Here is a 20438-nt window from a genome sequence, read left to right as displayed (position 1 = left end):
AGTCAGCTCCGGTAATGACTTCCTTAGGATGCTTTGTAGACTTGACTGAGGCGATTTATGGGTCCGATTATAGTTGCGGGATCTTTGCCTTCGGTCTGGTTTCGGACATCCGGATGTGAGTTCTGGTATTAGATAATTATACCCCAACATAAATAAGAGGAACAAAATTTTCCTTAAAACATTTTCTCTGGGGGAAAAAGAGTCCCAAATTTATCCAGGAGAGCACATGTTGAATGTCCCCTCTCAAGAATCATCACAACTGTCCTTTGGCATGTAATTGACAAGAACAAAACACTACACTCCGTACATTATTCTTTTGTCTGCTAACCTTACCCATTTTGATCTTCACACTTCTCTCCTTTTCTTTTCCACTTAACAACACTTTTGCCACCTCTCCACTTTTCAGTGCAACCCCAAAGTTTTGAATCTTAACATGGATAGGACCAAGTATCAGCCACAGCATCCACTAAAAGAAAAGAGATAAATTTTTGTAAAAGTGCATCAACATCAACCCAGATTATAGGAGAGAGACATTTTGATTAGCCACACTGTAAAGATAATCCCATCTGTACATTACCAAATAATTTGAATAATACGAAACCCAGACAAGAAACAAATAGTACAGAGCTTCTGCCAATCCCAAAATATGAAAAATGAAAATTACAGGAGGAGAGTCACTATCTCTATAGCTAACTACATTTAGTGCTTATATTGAAAAGGCTTAAACAGCAAGTTGCTGCTTTTGATGGGATGTTTCATCTTCATTGAAACACAAATGGAGCTTTAGAGATCTCCCTAAGTTCAGTGAAGATTCTGCTAAGCTTGGAGGTTGATGTTGAAGCATCATCTCCCTTTGGAGGTGGGAACAGTATGTGTGGAAAGTGTTGGGAGTCACATTCAGGTGGAATCCCAATCCAAATAGAAAATCTACTTCAAGATAGTTCATCTCTATTGTGCTGATCCCTCCAACTTTTGCATAATAAGCATTGTTGTAATACCTGAAAATTAGATTAATTACATAAAGCTACTCATTTTAAGGCTTTAAATAGAGATTCAAGGAATTTAAATGCTGGAAATCAAGCATTGTTGAAGAAACCAAAAGAAACTTGCAAAGCACAGACACACACTGCAGAATTCAAGAATTTCAAATTCCCAGAACTGCAGAACAAAGAAGACAATGAAGAACTTACATGTCATCCATGAACTTGGCGGCAACCATGACACTTGTTATAAGCAAACGATGAACATTGAAAGAATTGAGAGGCAAAGAGGGCTGCCTTTGAGCAAATCTATCAAGATAAACGTAGGCAACGATGAAACAAGATGGGCTACAATTTGCATACTTGAAGATCCTCTCTAGATAGCTTTGAACGGAGATAGTGGGTCTAGTTAGTCCATGAAAGACTGAAATTTTCTGGGGATGAAATTGGCAGTTAAGATCGTTGGACTCGGATACCCTCTGAAGCAGAGAAGAGAGAAATGTGATGAGCTTTGGCATCATATCTGGGCTCTCTAGCTCTGCCATTGATGACCAATTTTTGCTGAAAGATTAGCTTTCGATTTTTTTTTCGGTTATACTTGGCGTTTATAGAAACAGGACGAATGATGTTCGTTAATGGGTAGGTATTTTTATAGAACAAAATGCCCTCAGCTTTTTAAATAATGACTTTCATGTCCTAATTAGGGGGTTTTTTAATAAAAGAATTTGGATTTGAGTTGGGCTAATGATTGTTTAATTTCAAACTTAACTTGAGGAAGAGGGAACAGAAAGTGGTTCAATGTGGGTTAGTGTCTTTTTCTTTTGTTTTTTGTCTTTTTAATGATCTACTGTGGCAATGGTGATGGGTTTGCCACATTCATCATGTGATTACATGTGGAAAGATTTTTCATTCTCGTCTTGAGTCCCCATGTTTTTATGAGATCTTGCATGTGTTTTGATTCTATCCGATCAGGTGACATAACATGGATTTGTTTTGTTGGTCCACAGCATTAGCTTATGCTGCTTCTGCCCCTAGCTTATCATAATTTTAATCAATTGTTTTTTTAACTCACCATCTTTTTCTGCAACATTAACCCATCTCAATTTTTTTTTCATGATCAATCATTATTGAATAGATTTTAAAGCTTTCCTAACCAGATATCCAAAATAAGATTCCTCCTAATTGCCTAAAACCTGTCAGCATGTTCTACAGCAAACACAATCTTGGAGTTGGATTTTGGCTGAATTCATTGAATCCTCAAGGCATTTAAATAAGATCAAAATTGATAATGGGCAAGAAATTTTAGATTTTGCTGTCATTAAGCTTTTAATGCATAAGGCAACAAAGGAAAGCAATGGTCTTTTTACATAATTTACAAAAATAAACATTCAAGAATTAGTTTGATTAGTAGAGACATAAAATGAGACAACTGAGGAGGAAGAACTAAGAAGAGCTGGAAGCGAAAGGAAGACAAGTGGGCAATAGAAACATTTGGAGGGTTGTTTTGGTAATTATGAAGGAAAGAAGAAAAGGACAAGATGAAGCTGAAACCAAGTTTGGTTGGAGTGGAACGAGAGCAAAGCATGTCTTGTGAGACTCGTTCTATGTCAAGTTGGTATTTTTGTGATGGAAATCTCTAAATCGTGTCTTTTGCATTTTCTCGCCCATGTGCTTCTCCATGTGAGTACCACCCTACGGTATTGATACCCACATAATTTGCTCCCACAAATAATTGTATTATTACTTTACACTAACAACTTTAGAAAAGCAATAAAAAAAAGGGCTTGTCCCCCTTCAGAACTATATTGTATGAGCAATCTAGACTATGACTTCTCGTGTTGTAGACTACTCTTATCAAACAACGAATCTGTGAAATTGGGATGACAATCAATAATTGAGAGACTATCTATCTTGTAGGGAGGATGTCAGAAGTAAACAATGAATATGTGCCTAAGATTTTTGGACGTATACTAAAGAATTGTTCACAGATTATCATATCTGTTGGTTGGTTTGATGGTTAGGATGAGGACTAATTATGGCAGCCAAGCAAGAGCCAAGACTAGAGTTGAAGATCGGATGGAATACATGGCAAGTGCCCATGTGCATAGTTTTGAGAAAAAATAGAAAGGGGATTTGTATAGGAAAGTGCTCACTAGGTAAGAAAACAGGTTCACATGTTGAGTACTTTCTTCCTTCTTTTTTTTTTTTTTTTTTTTTTTCTCTTTCTGTTTGGTTATCTAGTCAATTGAATAGAGATTAGGAGAATTCTCGGTCCTTTTACCGTAAATAGCCAATTAGGTAAGAAAACAGACAAATTGTTACTATACGGCGGAAATTTCGAGTAAACTTTTCGGCGTTTGGGTCATAAAGTGCCCATGAGAGTGGATTCAATCACCTGAGCTGGCTAGGAGCTATAATTGCTAGTACAATCTTGGTAGCATGAAAATCATGATCATCGCCCTCAGTTATCTTTTACCACACTACTCTATTCTCCAAATACGCATGCCTGGCTGAAAGAATATTTGGATGTCAGCTTTTTGAGCGGATAGTTGGATGTCAGCTTTTGTGTTGAAAACGATTGCTGGGGTTTACATTGTCTGAAAATTACACAAAGGAAAGCCTGAACATCGAGAAGCAACAAGATATTAAGAAGGATCAGATGCATCCTGCAGGAAACTTTGCCTCTCTAATATGGAGTATTTGCAAAATATGAAGCATACAAGATTGCCTTCGCACAAATTACCTACATGCAAAATAGGGCTACACGACACGCTCCAAATTCCTGCCTACCATTAGCATCGGCAATAAATTTGCCCGTTTGATGACTGCCTCGAAAAGTTGGTAAAGTGCCTTGCAAAATTAGGCTTAGGTCCACTTTGCCCAGCACGAGGTATAAACAACCACCTCTCCGTACACACATGGAAGAAATAAATATATCAGAGACTAACCTGCAACTGGTTGAATATTTCATTCTCCTCGGTATCATTAATATTGCCTGTCCTATCTTTCTCATTAGACAGTCGAATTAGTGATGCATAACTTTCATCTTCAAGATACCCTGATTGCCTCAACAAACCCTCCAAAACTCCTTTACTTGACATGTCAGCTTCTTCCTCACACAGCTTAAAGAAAGATGACACAATTATAGGCTTCGGTTTCCAACTCTTTGATCCTTCCGCAAGAAAAGCTTCCTTCAAGCAAGACAACGCCTCAGAAATTCTCTTCTGTTTGATATGCCCATCAGCAAGAATCTCCCATGTACTTGAATTAGGCTTTCCTCCCAATTCTACCGTATGGTCAAAGAAACTTTCAGCCTTGTCAAAATGTCCCTCTTTAACATACCAACCCATGAGGACATTTCCTATTCTAGGGTCGTAGGATGTCTTAATTTTTAGCCATTCCTCATATATCTTTTCGGCCCCCTCAATGTCACCCATTCTAACCAAAGATGAGATAATAGCATGATATCCCAAATTCGGGATACTGGGAAAAATTGATTTGTAAATATTCCACACACGATAAACCTCTTCTTTGTTGCCAACATTACCATATAGACTCAGGAGATAATGGTAAGGTATCCGATCCCTACCTGTAATATTACTCTCAACCCTCCTCAGGCAATCTTCAGCTTTTTCTAACTGCCCCATCTTAATGTACATAGTAGCCATTGTGCTAAAAGTTGTCCAGTTGGGACTAATGCTGCTATCCAGTCTCATTTGTTCAAATACCTGTTCCATCCTCTCAACAGATCCCTGGGAACCACAAGATGATAACCAGATATTATAGGAATAAATATCAAGTCGTATGTTTTTCTCCTTCATTTCTGAAACCATCATGTCAAGTTTATCATATTCCTTGAGGTTCATATACAGAGTCATCATCACATTAAATGGAAGTGCATGTGTGGCAAAACCTTTATTTCTTATGTTGTCAATCACAGATTCTGCCTTTTCTCTCATTCTAGCTCTCACATAGGCATTCAGTAAAGCCCCATATATCCTCCTGTCCTTTAGGTTATTTGGAAGTCTCAAAAAATATTCTTCAGCAGCAGAAACTCCTCGCACCTTGGCAATAAGGTCTAATTGAATTGCAGCATCACTGGCAGATAATTTAAACATCTCTTCACTATTGTTCATCCAATCATAAACCTACAAGATGAAATACTCGTTTGCACCAGTTACTAATTGAAACCAAATCCAATAAAATTAAACAGAAGAATTAAGAACTAGATCTTAAACCCGTGAAGCGGAACACAAACATAACAGAACCCAGGACACCTTTAGCTTTGAAATCATGATTGTCCTAAAATAGAAATGTAACAACTTCATGAGAGCAAAGTAACCGTAAAAAACAATTTTTTCAGCTAACATATCCTACCGGTGTATGAGAAAAAAGTCTAAAAAAACAGTTGACATTTTGTAGCCTAGCGAGGTAAAATTACCGGATAAAAATCCTCTCATGTTATGGAAACATGAGCTGTCATATTTGAGCAATCTCAGCCAAATGGTTTGGATTTTATTTTCTCACATATACCACCTACTCCTTGAATTTTTTTAATAAAACCTCAATAATTCATTTTGAATCCAAAGCTAAGATTGTTCAAACACGATAGATCATGTTGCACAAACATTAGAGGATCCGAATCCAAAATTATCCTACACCCAACTAGGTCGGCTGGTGCAAATGCATTCAGTGTACGAAATAACCACTCATATAAAACATCCGAATCCAAATTGCAATGTACGAGCTGACTTGTAATATTGAAAAATAATAGTTGAATACTCTCGGATGAACAAACCAGCTTTAATTTATGGAAAATAAGTATCCAAACAAGAACTAATACTAAAACATCAACAACATTCACCAATCAGACCAAGGAAGGAGTACAGTAGAAACCAGAAAATTTCAAATTTACCTCCAGAGCTTGCTTGTACCGCTTGAACTTCCTCAATTCCTTGACAACCCTACAAAGCCCCCATCTAGTGAGCTTCTTGCCGTCTTTCTCCATCTGATTCAACACGGTCCCAGCGCCCAATTCAGGATTTTCCATCAAAGAGATTCTCCTATGGATAGAGTTCCATTTGGTAAAGGATTTTCTATCATAATCCAAAGTTCCGTAGCCGTGAATTTTTGATATTGAGCATGTGATTGGAAGTTTCCGGTAAATTACAGTTTCGCGAATGCCACAATGGGGATTTTTCCATGAGAGGGGTAGAGAGTAGGAGATAGTTGAAGAAAGCGACGCATTCTGGTGGTGGGGGGTTGGTTGGAGAAGCATCGTTGCCTCGGGTTTATGGAGATGACTGAAGAGTGCAACAGAGGTTTTGGCAGGGCGGCTTCTCTGGGGTTTTGAAGATAAAGCCTTGAAATTACAGCGAGGCATGGGTTGTCCGTCCTTATTACAAATCTTACCAGGCTACAACGGGCGGCTGGTCGTTTCGGTTTATTTTTTTTTAAATAACACTTACGACCAACGATATGTCGTTTTATTGCAACGTGTTTTTAATTAGAGAGAACCCTTGGATAATCCAATAGTTTTAACAAATTTATTAATTAGTCTCTATAACTTTTAAAATCCATTAAAATATCCTTTATCATTTTAAAATAAAATTAATTAATCATTTTATTAGTAAAAACACGAAATAATTTATAATAAGTAATGTAAAAAATCTTATATTAATTTGTTTAAAATATCGAGGATTAAATTTAAAAAAAATATACATGACTTATCCAACGTATAAATATGTTAATAAATACTAATAAAAAATTAATTAATTATATTTAAAAATAATGATGGCCGAACTAGGACGCTTCGACTATGGCCGAGTCCGTACTAGAAAAGTCGGGCCTTAGTTCTATTAGAGTCTAATGCATGGTCCTATTCCATATACAAGCTCTCGACATGTTTTGACGAGCTGATTTGGGTATGAACCTACACGTGGGGGTTTGGCCACGAATAATCTGTTAGTTCCGTAGAACAACAAACCCGTGATACATGGGATCATGTTCACATGGTACCAAATAAATTTAAATGGTTGTCTAACGATAGAAAATGATGCAATACGTTCGTATATACGACCAACGTGACTATGACAGAAGAGCACGAGTGTAGGACGACGGTTATACGTTACTAGAGGACAAAGTAGAAAATGAATAAAAGGAAATAGGGGAGGAACAAACTAAATTTACCAAAACACACTATGAGCATATACCTTACTGGATCTTAGACATGAATTGGCGCCATTTGTGGGAATGAAAGAGATCTTATCGTCACCAGAGTTCTCATTCTTATTTCACCTACTGAGATTTATATGGTCAATCACAGCGAAAACTATACCGGAAACACCCTAAACGACCTGAGTTCAAATCAGAAAGGTCCACAATTCTCATTTTTTAAACCAACTGCCCTAGTAAATCAGCCACCCATGTTGTTTAACCCTTCACCAAGCTCAGCCAGACCATGTCCTGAACTACCCTCTCTGACCAAAAACTACAAAGCATGGCTCTCCAATTATAGAATATTGTCCACTGGCTAGGCCAAGAGCTTATCGAGAATGATGGGGCTAACAGCTACTCTTCTGAGCCAGCAGAAAGGTTGAAGAATGAAGAGATAGAAAAAAAAACTATCGCCTGGAGAAGAGGCCCAAAAGGGAAGACGCAGACATAAACCAAAAGTTAAAAAGATTGAAAGAGCAACTACTAACAGAGTTGGGAGCACGAGACAACAATAGTCCCCTATTGCCAACCTCATCGTTGTTTGTTAAATGGGTTCAACAAGAAGCCATACCGAATAAGTTCATGATGCCAACTATGGCAGCCTATGACGGAACGGAAAATCCCGGAGAGCACGTCTTAAACTATAAGACATTCATGGAGTTGCAGATCCATTAGAATGCCCTGATATGTAAGGTCTTCCCAATCACCTTAACAGGACCAACCCGAGCATGGTTTAACAGCTTGGAGTCAGGGAGCATCAAGAACTTCATAGACCTAGCCAGTGTATTCATCAATAGATTCCTTGTCGGGGTTCCTAAGGAAAGAAAAATGAGCTACTTGAAAATCGTGCGCCAAAGGAGGAATGAATCCCTGAGAGAGTATGAGGCCAGATTCAATTCTGAGGCTTTGCAGATACCCGAGCTAAATGAGGGAAGGGCTGAAGAAGCCATGCAGAAGGGTACAGCCTCCCTAGAGTTCTTTGGGTCACTGTGCAGAAAGACCTCTACCACCCTGTCAGAGTTGATGAAAAGGGTAGAGAAGTACATAAGGCAGGATGACGCCTTGATGACAAGCCGATTTGCCAAGGATGACAAAGAAATGAGAAAGGTTGGAGAGGACAAGAGACATAATAGGTCAGAGATGAGACAGGACCAGAGACCTGAGGCATTGAATAAACACCGATGGAAAAGAAAGGAACAAAGATCTTATAAACCTCAGCTCCCATCGAAGTCACTCCCCTGAACGTGTCCAGAGCCGAAGTACTCATAGCAGTCCAGGATAAGGACTTCGTGCAATGGTCCAAGCCTATGAAAGCAGAGCAAGCAAAATGGACCCAGATAAATACTGTCAATACCACAGAGCCCACGGCCATAAAATAAACGACTGCTATCAATTGATAAACGAGATAAAAAGGCTAATTAAGAGGGGCCATGTTTGGAACTTTGTAAAGAAGCCAGAGGGCCAGAGGCAATAATAAGGTGCAGTTGGAAAAAGGCCTAGAAGACATATCAGAGCACCCATAAACGACGGCTCCAGTGAGACAATCAACATGGTTATAGGAGGAACTGGGGGCCACATGAATAGGAGGGGGGAGAAGAGAAGCAGAAATGAGGATGAAAGTGGTGCAGAGGTGATGCAGGTTGTTGAGCACTTCCTAGTAACCATCTCCTTTTCCCCAGAAGACGTGCAGGGAGTGCAAATGCCCCACGATGATGCCTTGGTCATCAAGACAGTCATCCATAACTTCAGGGTTCATAAGGTGCTAGTGGATGACGGCAGCAAGGTGAATCTACTACCCTACTGGGTCTTCCAGCAGATGAAGATACCTAAAGAGTAGCTGGTCAGGGATCAAGCCCCAGTCAAAGGAATAGGGGGAACCTCAGTAGCGGTGGAAGGAAAAGTAAAGGTAGCCCTCACTCTAGGGGAACCACTCCTGTCACGGATTTACTATGCAGTTTTTCTGGTGGTGAAGTTACATCTGAGTTACAACACCATCCTGGAAAGTCCGATGCTATACGATTTTGAGGTAGTGACCAACATTTGGTACCTGACCATGAAGTTTCCAACAGAGGCAGGAGTCGAAATCGTCCGCGGAAGACAGGAGGGGGCCAAATTTATATACCTGGCCATGATAAAGGAACAATGCGCCCAGCCAGTGGAGATAAACCCCGAAGTTATGGCTAAGACTGAAAGGAAGAAGGCCACGATTGAACCTGTGGACAAGCTGGAGACCTTCCCATTATCCGGAGAAAAAAGCGACAAGGCCTTCAGCATTAATTCGAGCCTAGAGAAAAGCCAAAAGGAAGCCACAATGATCTTAATCTGGGGGCATGCCTCAAACTTTGCCTGGAATCCCTCGGATATGCTGGGGATAGATCATGAGGTAATGACTCACAAACTGAACATCCTCCTTAATGCTAAGCCAGTGAAGCAAAAGAAGAGGATCTTCGGGAAGGAGAAACAACAGGCCACGAGGGAAGAAGTGGGGAAATTAGAAGAGGTCGAGTTTATTAGAGAAGTAATGTACCCACAGTGGTTAGCTAACCCTGTATTAGTAAAAAATGCCAATAGGAAGTATAGAATGTGTATAGATTTCACTAGTCTAAACCAAGTCTATCCAAAAGATTGCTACCCCCTCCCTGATATTAATAAAATGGTCGATTCTATGCTCAATTTTGACTACTTATCATATTTGAATGCTATGTCGAGGTACCATCAAATCTCTATGGACAGGTTAGATGAAAAGAAGACCTCTTTTATAACTGAAGACAAGAGATATTGCTATAAGGTTATGCCTTTTGGATTGAAAAAATGCCAGGACAACATACCAGAGACTGATGAATAAAATTTTCAAAGACCAGATAGGAAGAAGCGTAGAAGTATACGTCGATGACATGGTAGTTAAAAGTTAAACTTTCCAGCAACATCTGACTGACCTAGAAAAAGTCTTCCGAGTATTGCAGCAATACAAAATGAGGTTGAACCTCGCAAAATGCGCTTTCTTTATCAGATGAAAAAAATTTTTGGGCTACATAGTTAGTAGGAAAGGCATAGAGCTGGACCCAGAAAAGGTAAAAGCCATATTGAATATGTCTGAGCTAACTTGTATGAGGGATATACAGAGGCTCATAGGAAGAGTAGCACTTAACAAATTCATGTCCAGGTCTACAAAGAGATGCCTATCCTTCTTCAAGAAGTTAAGGAAAATATCCAATTTCGAATGGTCAAAAGATTGCCAAGAGGCCTTCAAAAGCCTTAAGGAGTAGCTCAGCTCCCCACATGTGCTCAGTAGTCCCATGGCAGGAGAAAAGTTGTTGATCTACTTGGCTACATCAGAATAAGCAGTAAGCACCGTGCTAGTAAGGGAAGAGGCAGGGATCGAAAAACCTATCTTCTACATTAGCAAGGTACTTAAAGACGTCGAACGTCGAGGTTTGATATATGAATATAGAGAAATTGGCATTCGCTTTATTATTGGCAGTAAGAAAATTTAGGATGTATATGAAAGACCACTAGGGAGTAGTGATGACGGATCAGCCTTTGAAAAAGATCTTACAGGCCTGAAACTTCAGGATGAATGCTAGCATGGTCAGTAGAAATTAGCCCATACTGTCTCATTTACCAACCTCGGACAATGATCAAAGTACAAGTCTTGGCTGACTTCATAGCCGAATGCTCCTTCAGCATAGCTGAAAAAGAGCAGAATGATGTGTTGCCAAGTTCAGTGGAAGAAAGAGACGAAAGTCAACACCAACATGAATTTGTGTGGAATCTATTTGTAAATGGGGCATCGAATTCCACAGATAGTAGGGCAGAAATTTTTCTAAAATGACCTAATGAGTTCAAAGTATGTTATGCCCTTTCCGGCGTCTAATTATATGGCCGAGTACAAAACTCTTTTGAATGAAATGCAGATAGTTTCGAAAGTGGAGGCAACTGACCTCAGAATAAACGATTCACAACTAGTAGTAAACCAAATAACAGCCTAAACTATACCCCTTTGTCTGGTATACCCCTATTATTTTGTGCTAAAAGGCTATGTATTTTGGGTGCAAGCCCACACATGGAGGGCCTGGCCACGAATAATCCGTTAGCTCCATAGGACAACAAACCCTATGATGCACATGATCATGTCCACATTGCACCGGATGAAATTAAATGGCCGCTTGACGATATGAAAGAACGCAGTACATTTATATGTACGGCCAATGTGACTATGACAAAAGAATACGAGCGCAAGATGACGATTACATGTCACTAGAAAACAAAAGAAAAAAGAAATCATAGGAAACAAGAAGAGGAACAAACTAAATTTATCAAAATATACTTTGAGTCTATTCATTATTGGATCTTAGACATTCAAAAATAATGAAATTAACTTTTTAATTGAGTATAATTATTGTATGCCTTATTTTTTTTCATCAAAGTGAAACTTTTATATATAAAATATATTTAAAATTTTCTCTTTGTACAAAAATTTGATACCTTAATCGAATCACGTAAATATTTTTTTTTAAATGTATTTCTCATCAATAATTTAATACCTTTCTTTGCCTATATATTCTAAATTGACCTTTTATTTTTTTATATATTTAAGGTTTTAAACCCATTACTTTATTTATAACAAAATGGTTCATACTCACAACAAATGCATATTCTAAAAATCAAAGGTAAAAATAAAAAAAGATGCAAAAAATCAACCATCTTAGAGCATCCGACCTTGCCTGTTGAGAGCACCAGCTACGATGGCCTTTCTTTGAGAATACCCAGAGTAAGCAACAAAGTCAATATCTCATTTTTGAAAGATCTCGAGGACTCCTCTGATCTCTTCATAAATGAGGTCATGATACGCTTGATGCCTCATCTGCGAGCCAACCTGTGAATAACACTTGAAATGCGACTCTAATCAAGAATTGCAACAGAGAACCGCATACCGTTTTGTATCATCAAAAAGGGTTGTCATCTAAGGAGTTTCAAAATAGAACGACTCGTTGTTATTAACATAATTAATTTCGCCCACGTGCAGATTTGTTTCTGCTAAACCGGCGAATTAGCGTCTCCATTCGGTTTTGTTGCCCTGTCCGCGTCATGGCCACTTCTCAGTGCAACCCATCAACATATTTTCAGAAATATCATCCTTAATAATTAAGAATGACTGCTTGATTTCCAACCATCTTTTGAAAACTGATAAACCCATTACAACAATAATAAATACGTTTATCTCAGCCTGCTAAGAAAGCGTCAGCAAGCGAATACTGTTTGCTTGCCAAATCATGGTACAACAAAAAAAAAAAAATCACATATTAACTATTTCAAGCAACATAAACTCTTAAGGTGACAAATGCAGCAGTTGGATGAAGCGCCTCGTGGCTCATCCACAGACAAGTACTGCATTAACGAGCTAGATCTGTCAGTATTCTTGTTAAGTTTGCAGCTTTTGCTAAGCATGGGTCTCCTTCATTTGAAAGGTTCTCTTCCTCTTACAAATAAAAAGTTCGTGTATGCTTCAGTTTCAACTACAGATTCACGAACATCAAACCTCTTGTCAAAACATTCAAGAGCATCCTGGCCAATCTAGTTGCATAATATCCTTGATTCTTGTATTTCCATGAACATACACCTTGGACTCTTTATCCTGAACAAAGTACGAAAATCATCAATGGCAATAAGATAATGCAACTAAGCAAGGAGAATGGCGTTGGTTCCTACCAGGATGATGGGTGGAAAACCAAATTGAAGGCGAGCCCTTGAGAAGCCATATACAAAAAATAAACACTTGAATCCGTCAACAGAAAGGTGCTCACTGTTAAGTTACACAGGAAAAAGGGCAAGGAAAACAATTATCAATATACAATTTATAGCAAAGCATTGTCTTTCTTCAAATGGAGGGGGACATATGCGGTTCCATTTTGTCATAGCAAAATATTATCCGTAAAAGAGGGGGAGAGGGTGGGGAAGAGCGACAGAGTAGCAGTTGATGTGCAGTGTATCTTTTTTGATGATGAGTAAAGCCAAGTCAAAATGGGTCAAAAACAAATCCAATCTTCAAGGCATTATCCGATATGGCCTTTAGCCTCATGGTTTTGTCCTTGAAAGAGCCCAAGCGGGAGGGGATGTACTTAGCCTTATAAGCTCAGCCCCTTTGACTCCTATTCAATATGGGATTTTGCATCATCATGCATCAATTTCACAAGAATGGCATTCACTGAGTAAAATTTTGGTTACTTGTCCTGTGCAAAGCAAGTTGATTTTTACCCACCTGATAAGATACGTAAAATTTCTGTGATGAAATTCATCCAGTGTAATCCCTTCTTCTTTGGAATATCTGCATTTACAACAGCTATCATTTTATTGATATACAAATATTTCCATGCCCTAATTGTGATTAAAGCATGTAAATTAGGGCATGTAAATATTGAGAGAGAGAGGGAGAATATGAAAAGGTCTTGCCAATAAAATCCAGTATACCTCCATGGATAATCATTTTCACAAAATCGAGATATCCCATTCATGGCTGAAAAGCTATCAATGTGAACCCACCAGTTATCAGTACTAGCAAGATGGCCTGCCACAAGATTCAAAATTCAGTTTTTGCAAAGATAATAAACCTCAATTAAGTAGGACCATTTACAAACCATTGATTCAAAAAGACATCGATATAATTTAAATTGGACATAAGGAATAAGATATATTTCATTGGTAAAACAGCAACAACGAACAAAACCAGATAGATATCTGGGTCGATAGTTTGAGCTAAACTAGGTGAAAAAGTCTAGGCATGAGAGAGAGAGAGGCACTCACCCATCTGATGTAAACCTTTTAATGCATGACCACTGGGATAATTTTCGTAAGACGCCAAGAACATTATTATGGTGCATCCTAGACTACAGAATGCCAACAAGTTATACGAGGAAGCAATATGTAATTGTTCCCAACAGATAAAATGAATAACTATCCAACCTGATCAAGATTAATCCCAGCATAAAGAGATTGAGCAATTTCCATAAAGCCTTTTTCCTATTGTTATAGCTGCAATGAGTTGGCACAAGAAAGCAAAAAGTCAGTAACTTAATATTGAGAGCATACAAAGGATCTCTCACGATTATTTTTAAAGCATAAAGTAATAAAAGAAACTTCATGTTATGACTACTAATAAGGAGAATAAGGGGCTGTAATTGTATGATGACAGGAGTAGAATAAGATGTAGTTGAGATGAGCTGGGTGAGGTAGGTAGACAAGTTGGGTAGCTGTTATAGTTGGCAGGCGCATTTAGTTAGGGAAGAGAAGTTGTACACATAACTGAACAGGGTGACTGGGAATATCCAAGAAATATCAAGATTTCAGTCAATTCTTACTATTCTCTTCTCTCTAACTTCCATCTCTCTCTCTCTCTCTCTCTCTCTCTCTTTTATATATATATATTATATATATATATTCCTTTTCCTTATATGTTTCCCTCCCTTTCTTTCTCTCTTTCTAATTTCAACTCTTTTCTGGAATGAGGAATCCTGCTCCATAACATTCCATTCATAGGTTAATGTATCCGTTACAAGTAACTTGTGATGCCATTCCCAACAAGTATCAGAGATATTGCAAGTGCTTAAAGTCAATATAGTGTCAGACTTGATGATATTTAGCATACACTTCAAAGAAATTTAGCAAGATTCCTTAATGATCTTTTTAAAATTTTCTGATGGGATAGTATTATTTTCAGAGATGAAAATGGTTAATCAAAAGCATTGTACACAGTGGTCAATAGATCAATCCATTAAAAAAATAACTTTTAAAAAAAGAGAGAAAGTAGAAGCAACATACATTCTATTTGCTGCAACAGCAGCAGATAAGTTGAACATTGGAACTGCACTGATGATAAATCTAAGTTCCTGCATATAAAATATTAAGATAATAAATGTCCATTAAATATGCCTAAACAAATAAGCCGCTGAAATTCACACTTCACATGACATACCTTGTGTGGAAGCTTAGAGTAAAGTAAAATGAAGGAGAAAACTGGAAGAACAAAGAATAGAACCCTCCTGTCAAGTAAGACTCCAAGCTGCAAAAAGGAAGATTTTTTATTAGAAGAGGGAAAATAACAAAATACTAACAGACAAAAACAATGAAGGATCCTAGCAATAACATTTTTGGTTTTTATTGATCCAGAAAAATAAATAAATGAAGTAAAATATAACAAAGATAAATTAAAACTACGGTTGGCATTTAACATATAGTTTCAAATTCGAATTGCATTAGCTAAGGCATAAGCATGCCCGAGCACGAATAAACATCACTATCTTGAGGGAACTAAAAGAAGTCACAAGCAACTTGCTTACAAAACCACAATGCGATAAGAGACTTTATGTTTCAGTGAATTGTAAACCATCGTACAGTGCAAGCAAACATGCAACTAAGTCAGACTTGCATTTTATGCAGAAAGTATGGTGCACAAGTGCAGAGCAATAATAACTACTAAATCATTAAGACTTAAGTAAGACATTGGGATGGCGTACAATCATATCACAACCATTTTGATGCTCACCATAAGCAGAGGATATGCAGCAAGCAATGACCGCGGGAGAGCTGAAGTGAAGTACCAATGAAAAGAATGTATCTAGAGATACTCAAGAAAAGAGATTGTCAAGGAAAACAAATAAATAAATCTCATATTGGTATCTCAATCAATTAGAGAAAATTATACAGAAAATCATGGGACAAATTAATAAAAGTAAATGCATATCACGAAACATAAAAATACAATCAAAATGTACAATACATAAACAGTACAACGACGCTCAATTTGACCATAGGACTACACATCTTAACTGTTTTTTTGAACAGCACTACATACTTTAATTATACAGCCTAAATCATGCAACTGCAGAGCTATGAAAGAGAAGCATGCACATGGAATATTACATTTTACTGCCTCAGTGTGCCAAATGCCAAAAAATATGTGATGCAGAGGTATGCATATATAGAGAAGCATGCACATTTATTACAATTTAGATGCACCTGTACAGTGGCAAATCTAGGAAAAAAATTTACCAGGGTCAATTATTTTTTAAGGTCAATATTCTTCTAATACAAAGATAGTCAATTGATCTTCCATTAGTAAACATGTATCTGTTATTTAAAAAGAGGGGTCAATTTTGTAAGAAGTGGATCTGCTGTTGCACCTGTATATATAGCTTAAGGAAAAAATGTATGAATTTTGAAACAGCAAAAAGGAAAAGGGCCATATAGAAAATATTGTGAAAAAGGATACACCCCATTCAGAACTCCGATTCAGAACAGAGTTGAACCACAAAACTTCAAATTCGGGCCACATTAACCTCTTCCACATTATTGAATCAACCAATATCGTAAGACCTGTGCTCAGGAGAATTTCATAAGAAATTATTCAGAAACTGATGTTGAACAATATATAACTAAGAATAACATAATGCAAAAAGAACTGTAAACCAACCTATGGAGAGCAGTACAATTCCAGTGCAGTATTTAATTGCTTCCCACAATGAAATAGATTTCGTCTGACATCAATAAACTGAAATTCTTAATAACATCAGAATGTTTTAAAGTTGCAATAAATAGTAGTAATAACATAATGGTCAACTATTACCCTATTATACTGAGCACTGATACTCAGAAGTCAAACAACTAATAGAGGACTCTTGGAGTTCTTTTGTAATCCTTTTATATTGTTCCAGGATTAGAGTGGCACCTATAGTTGGCAACATGCGGCTGACTTAACATTTGTCCATTTCATTGTCAACAGCTTTTTCTTTCGTGGATGGTCAGGATCAATTTCAAAGGAGTTACAAGAAGATGTGCTTTTCTAGGATTTAAAAGTTGGGTGAGAGAGCGTGGATATTGTAGACAACTTTCTCCACTCACCTTAAGGCAGAGATGTATATTGGTACACCATCAGTTTTAAAGTTTCAAATTCAAGTGATCATCTTGTATAAGAGATTCAGCAATTCAGGCTGCTTACCATAGTCGCTTAGTTTCTGGATATTTTAATTTAACTTTGCACTGTTAGCATGTTTTTCCTTTTTATTTGCGTCATTAATGCCTCACACACTTATATAATTATTAGCATCCAATAAATATGCAAAGTTATTCCAAATAACCAAGCTTGCATCCTAATGATAGATGCAGTTAAAGGATTAAGTGTATTAACTAAATTATGATCCAAAACTGCATTAATAAGGCGAAGACAATACATTCATAGAGCAAACACAACCAATATTAAGATGATTTTCAGCTTAAATGACGTGTAGAAAATGAATGATACGAGGGCCAATAATAAATAGAAACATACCAACAAAAGCTCTAGAGCAATAGGGCACAGAAGTAACAGCATATCACATCTAAAGACAAGTGTAGCAAAAATCTGAACATCAAAAACATAAGAGCAGTGAGAAGATCAGATGATGCAAATACAAGATACTTGGATATGCAATTTGTTGTTAATTCACTGAAACAAGAGAATAATTGTATGCAAGCAGATAAATGTGAACATAAACATTAGAAAGGAGGTCAGTCATATCCACAGAGTTTCGCACAAATAAGAGCACCTTTATCAAGAAGCAACAAAAATGCATTTCACAGAAAAGAAGTTCAGAATTATTGCATGCATTTATGATACTAAAAATATTGAGGGAGCTGGCAGGACACCTCAGCCTTTCAAATTTTATTCTAGAAGGAACAAAGGGCAGAGCACAAGGAAAGGAAGTTCAGATGTTTGGGGATTAGCTGCTGATGCAAAAGTAGGAGGGGAGGACACCTGTAGCATGGTTGTTAACAAAAGGGAATCTTCTCCAATATTAAAGGACAAAGAATAGAAGCAGGGGGGATCTTTTTTGAAAACTACATGAAAAGCTTTCTTTTAGGGCAGAAGCTATTCTGTATGGGAGGACCTCCTGGGGGCTGATTGTAGCCTTACTTTTCATTTATGCTTTGTTCAGTATTTCTTTTCTCTCCTTTTCTTTTGCTATTGAGTTGTCTGGACTTTTGGTAATGGTATTCTGAATTTAGCTTTGATCGTAAACTCTTTCTTGCTGTGAATATTCTCTCTTAAATCAATACAATCAAGTTTCTACCCATACAAGAGGTTTTGCTCAACAGTTTGATGTCATTTCCATATCCATTTTCTTGCTAACAGATTGTCTTAAATCCCCTTACTCTATCAATTTATCACAAGAAGCTTAGCTGCCAAGGAAGTTTATGTTATGAACGAAACAGCAACTAGGAACTTTTATGAATTTGATATAACATTACAAACTCCATGCATAGTTCAACATTTCAGGAGTACCAGACAGTTCAATGCTGCATAGAAACTCCTTCGGAACCAATATCCATATGCCAAGTTAACTGCATTGAGTAAAGGGGAAAAGCAGTTAGTTGCAGCAATTGAAACATTTGCCAGCAAATATCTTGAAGAAAAAACAGTAATAATAAACTAAAGCTTCTCCTAGATGATATTGACTTCAGATACCATAGTAAACTGGAGTGTGGTTTAGTACAGAGTATATTCAAACCAACAGATGAACTCGTACTAAATTCACATGACAAAGTCACAACAAATTGAACATAAATGAAGCGATGTAGTAATCACCTAAGCCCAGAGCCAGTACATTGGGAAGAGCACGAGAGCAATAAAACAGCAAGTGAAACTGAACTGCTGTCAATATGACAAAGAAAGCTTCTACCTGATGACCAAATTTATCTCTGATCTGCCATGACAAAAATGTAGTTTAAAACCACAAGAAATGATAAACAAAAGCAAACAAACAAAGCATACCCAAAACAAAAATACACCTGAATACGGAAAAACCGTAATGAAGACAAAATGATGCCACCCAATGCCAGACGAACTACACACCATAAAGGAAAAAACTATGCAATTTTTAAGCTAATATATAAACTATAAAGCAAAATAAAAACGTTAAACTTAGATTTCAAAGGTCATATAAAAAGGTCCATATTAACTAACCCGCAATAAGTCCATATATCTTCGGCAAATGCAATAATTTAATGGCTAATACGACAGGGGATGCTAAAATTGACACAAGAAAAGATCCTACAGACAATCAAATAGCCAATAATGAAAAATGAGACATCTTAGTGCTAGAGAATCCCAAATGGAACTAAACTAAAACAACCTTTAGAAGAAGAGTAAAAGCTCACCAATGAATGTTCGAGGAACAACTCCAGGGAACTCCAAATGATCATACTGAATGAAGAAACACAAAATCCGAACTAATTAATCCAATAAAAGCCAGTGAAATCCACGAAAACAAATTGAAATACACTAATTAGTAAACTTACATTCTCCAAGTGAAACTGATGGTAAAGAATATCATGCATTGCCTTTAATAAAAAAAAAAAAAAAAAAAGAACATGTCAAGGAGCTTGCTCGTGAAGAAAAACAAGTAAACAGAAGCTGAATTCTGATTACTTAACAATTCAGTGTCAAACAGACTATTATCCTCTGTTTGGTTAAAATACTGCACACATATTAAAATTTCCACAAATTAAAAGTAGAAGTATCAAATTGAAGTCACCTGAATGTTGAAGCTTTCTTCAACCTTGGTGTATGGTACAGCGAAGACATAAAAGGCAGCTATAAATCCCAACAACAAGTCGTAGCCTAAAACAATCATATCAGTTTGCATCAGTTGAGTCCTGAATTGGAAAAAGCACCACATATTATAATGTATTTACCATACTGCCGAAGAATCTGGCAAGATTTGGAAGCCATTGATCAGTGCAGAGAGGAGAGCGATGCTCTTCAACTTGAGGGCATAGAGAAGCTCTACTTTGGGTAATGCAAAATGGAGAGGCGTCAGCCCATCAGTCCAAAAAGCCTGCACGTACATAATATGAGCCCATAAGTTGAGAATCTGGGCCCTTCCCAGTGCGGTTCTCTTCGAAGGTTCCTTATAGTGCTGATATTAAATAAAATCAGTTATAAATTTACTAAATAATTTTTTATAAAATTTTCTTCTGCGACCATGTACTTTTAATAGCAAAGTAAGATTATTTAATTTCTCAATATGATTCGAAATTTTTATTCAAATACTTTTTATATGTCTCTACATCAAAATATTTATAATATAATTTTTATAATAAATAATATTTTTTATGTATTAATTTTATAATATTAAAAATTAAATATTATTAATGATCTATTTACTGATAAACAGTTAAAATTTTTTATAATACTTTTATTAGTCGGAA

At 37.1% G+C, this 20438-nt stretch overlaps 3 protein-coding genes across 5 annotated transcripts; all 3 read right to left on the bottom strand.

The window, feature by feature from the left end:
* Positions 1–517: 517 nt before the first annotated feature.
* Positions 518–3387, bottom strand: LOC110615111 (cyclin-U4-1). The gene is made up of 2 exons (XM_021756822.2): positions 1191–3387; positions 518–998 (listed from the first exon to the last, which is right to left on the bottom strand). Exons 1-2 carry the CDS (start codon positions 1523–1525, stop codon positions 722–724), a joined length of 612 nt encoding a protein of 203 aa, XP_021612514.1. The 5' UTR covers positions 1526–3387; the 3' UTR covers positions 518–721.
* A 142-nt stretch (positions 3388–3529) lies between these two features.
* On the bottom strand, positions 3530–6378 carry LOC110615731 (pentatricopeptide repeat-containing protein At1g02150). The gene is made up of 2 exons (XM_021757783.2): positions 5896–6378; positions 3530–5128 (listed from the first exon to the last, which is right to left on the bottom strand). Exons 1-2 carry the CDS (start codon positions 6361–6363, stop codon positions 3917–3919), a joined length of 1680 nt encoding a protein of 559 aa, XP_021613475.1. The 5' UTR covers positions 6364–6378; the 3' UTR covers positions 3530–3916.
* Positions 6379–12316: 5938 nt separating this feature from the next.
* On the bottom strand, positions 12317–20115 carry LOC110615915 (dol-P-Man:Man(7)GlcNAc(2)-PP-Dol alpha-1,6-mannosyltransferase). Of its 3 annotated transcripts, none has more exons than XM_021758128.2 (20): positions 19923–20115; positions 19763–19848; positions 19527–19568; positions 19386–19431; positions 19192–19278; positions 19017–19072; positions 18814–18931; positions 18511–18569; positions 17518–17589; positions 16663–16726; positions 16462–16565; positions 15736–15807; positions 15166–15252; positions 15012–15079; positions 14157–14225; positions 13998–14080; positions 13665–13761; positions 13456–13521; positions 12906–12942; positions 12317–12831 (listed from the first exon to the last, which is right to left on the bottom strand). In XM_021758128.2, exons 1-20 carry the CDS (start codon positions 19957–19959, stop codon positions 12751–12753), a joined length of 1431 nt encoding a protein of 476 aa, XP_021613820.1. In that variant the 5' UTR covers positions 19960–20115; the 3' UTR covers positions 12317–12750. The 3 variants fall into 3 exon arrangements, with proteins under 3 accessions (XP_021613820.1, XP_021613819.1, XP_021613821.1); XM_021758127.2 differs by having other exon boundaries at positions 12906–12999; positions 19923–20110; XM_021758129.2 differs by lacking the exons at positions 19017–19072; positions 19192–19278 and having other exon boundaries at positions 12906–12999; positions 19923–20114.
* Between the last annotated feature and the right edge of the window lie 323 nt (positions 20116–20438).

Source organism: Manihot esculenta, chromosome 5 (genome assembly GCF_001659605.2).
Source record: "Manihot esculenta cultivar AM560-2 chromosome 5, M.esculenta_v8, whole genome shotgun sequence".
Taxonomy (NCBI): Eukaryota; Viridiplantae; Streptophyta; class Magnoliopsida; order Malpighiales; family Euphorbiaceae; genus Manihot; species Manihot esculenta.
The sequence above is the reverse complement of the archived record's forward strand: the minus strand, read 5'-3'. Positions and strand labels throughout refer to the sequence as shown.

Coding starts and splice junctions, on each gene's coding strand:
- LOC110615111 (XM_021756822.2), bottom strand. CDS start 1,525: ATGGCAGAGCTAGAGAGCCCAGATATGATGCCAAAGCTCATCACATTT. Junction 999..1,190: donor GCCAAGTTCATGGATGACAT/GTAAGTTCTTCA, acceptor TCTAATTTTCAG/GTATTACAACAATGCTTATT.
- LOC110615731 (XM_021757783.2), bottom strand. CDS start 6,363: ATGCCTCGCTGTAATTTCAAGGCTTTATCTTCAAAACCCCAGAGAAGC. Junction 5,129..5,895: donor GGTACAAGCAAGCTCTGGAG/GTAAATTTGAAA, acceptor TTCATCTTGTAG/GTTTATGATTGGATGAACAA.
- LOC110615915 (XM_021758127.2), bottom strand. CDS start 19,959: ATGGCTTCCAAATCTTGCCAGATTCTTCGGCAGTATG. Junction 15,808..16,461: donor ATCGGAGTTCTGAATGGGGT/GTATCCTTTTTC, acceptor GAGTATCTCTAG/ATACATTCTTTTCATTGGTA. Junction 12,832..12,905: donor GTTTTCCACCCATCATCCTG/GTAGGAACCAAC, acceptor TACTTTGTTCAG/GATAAAGAGTCCAAGGTGTA.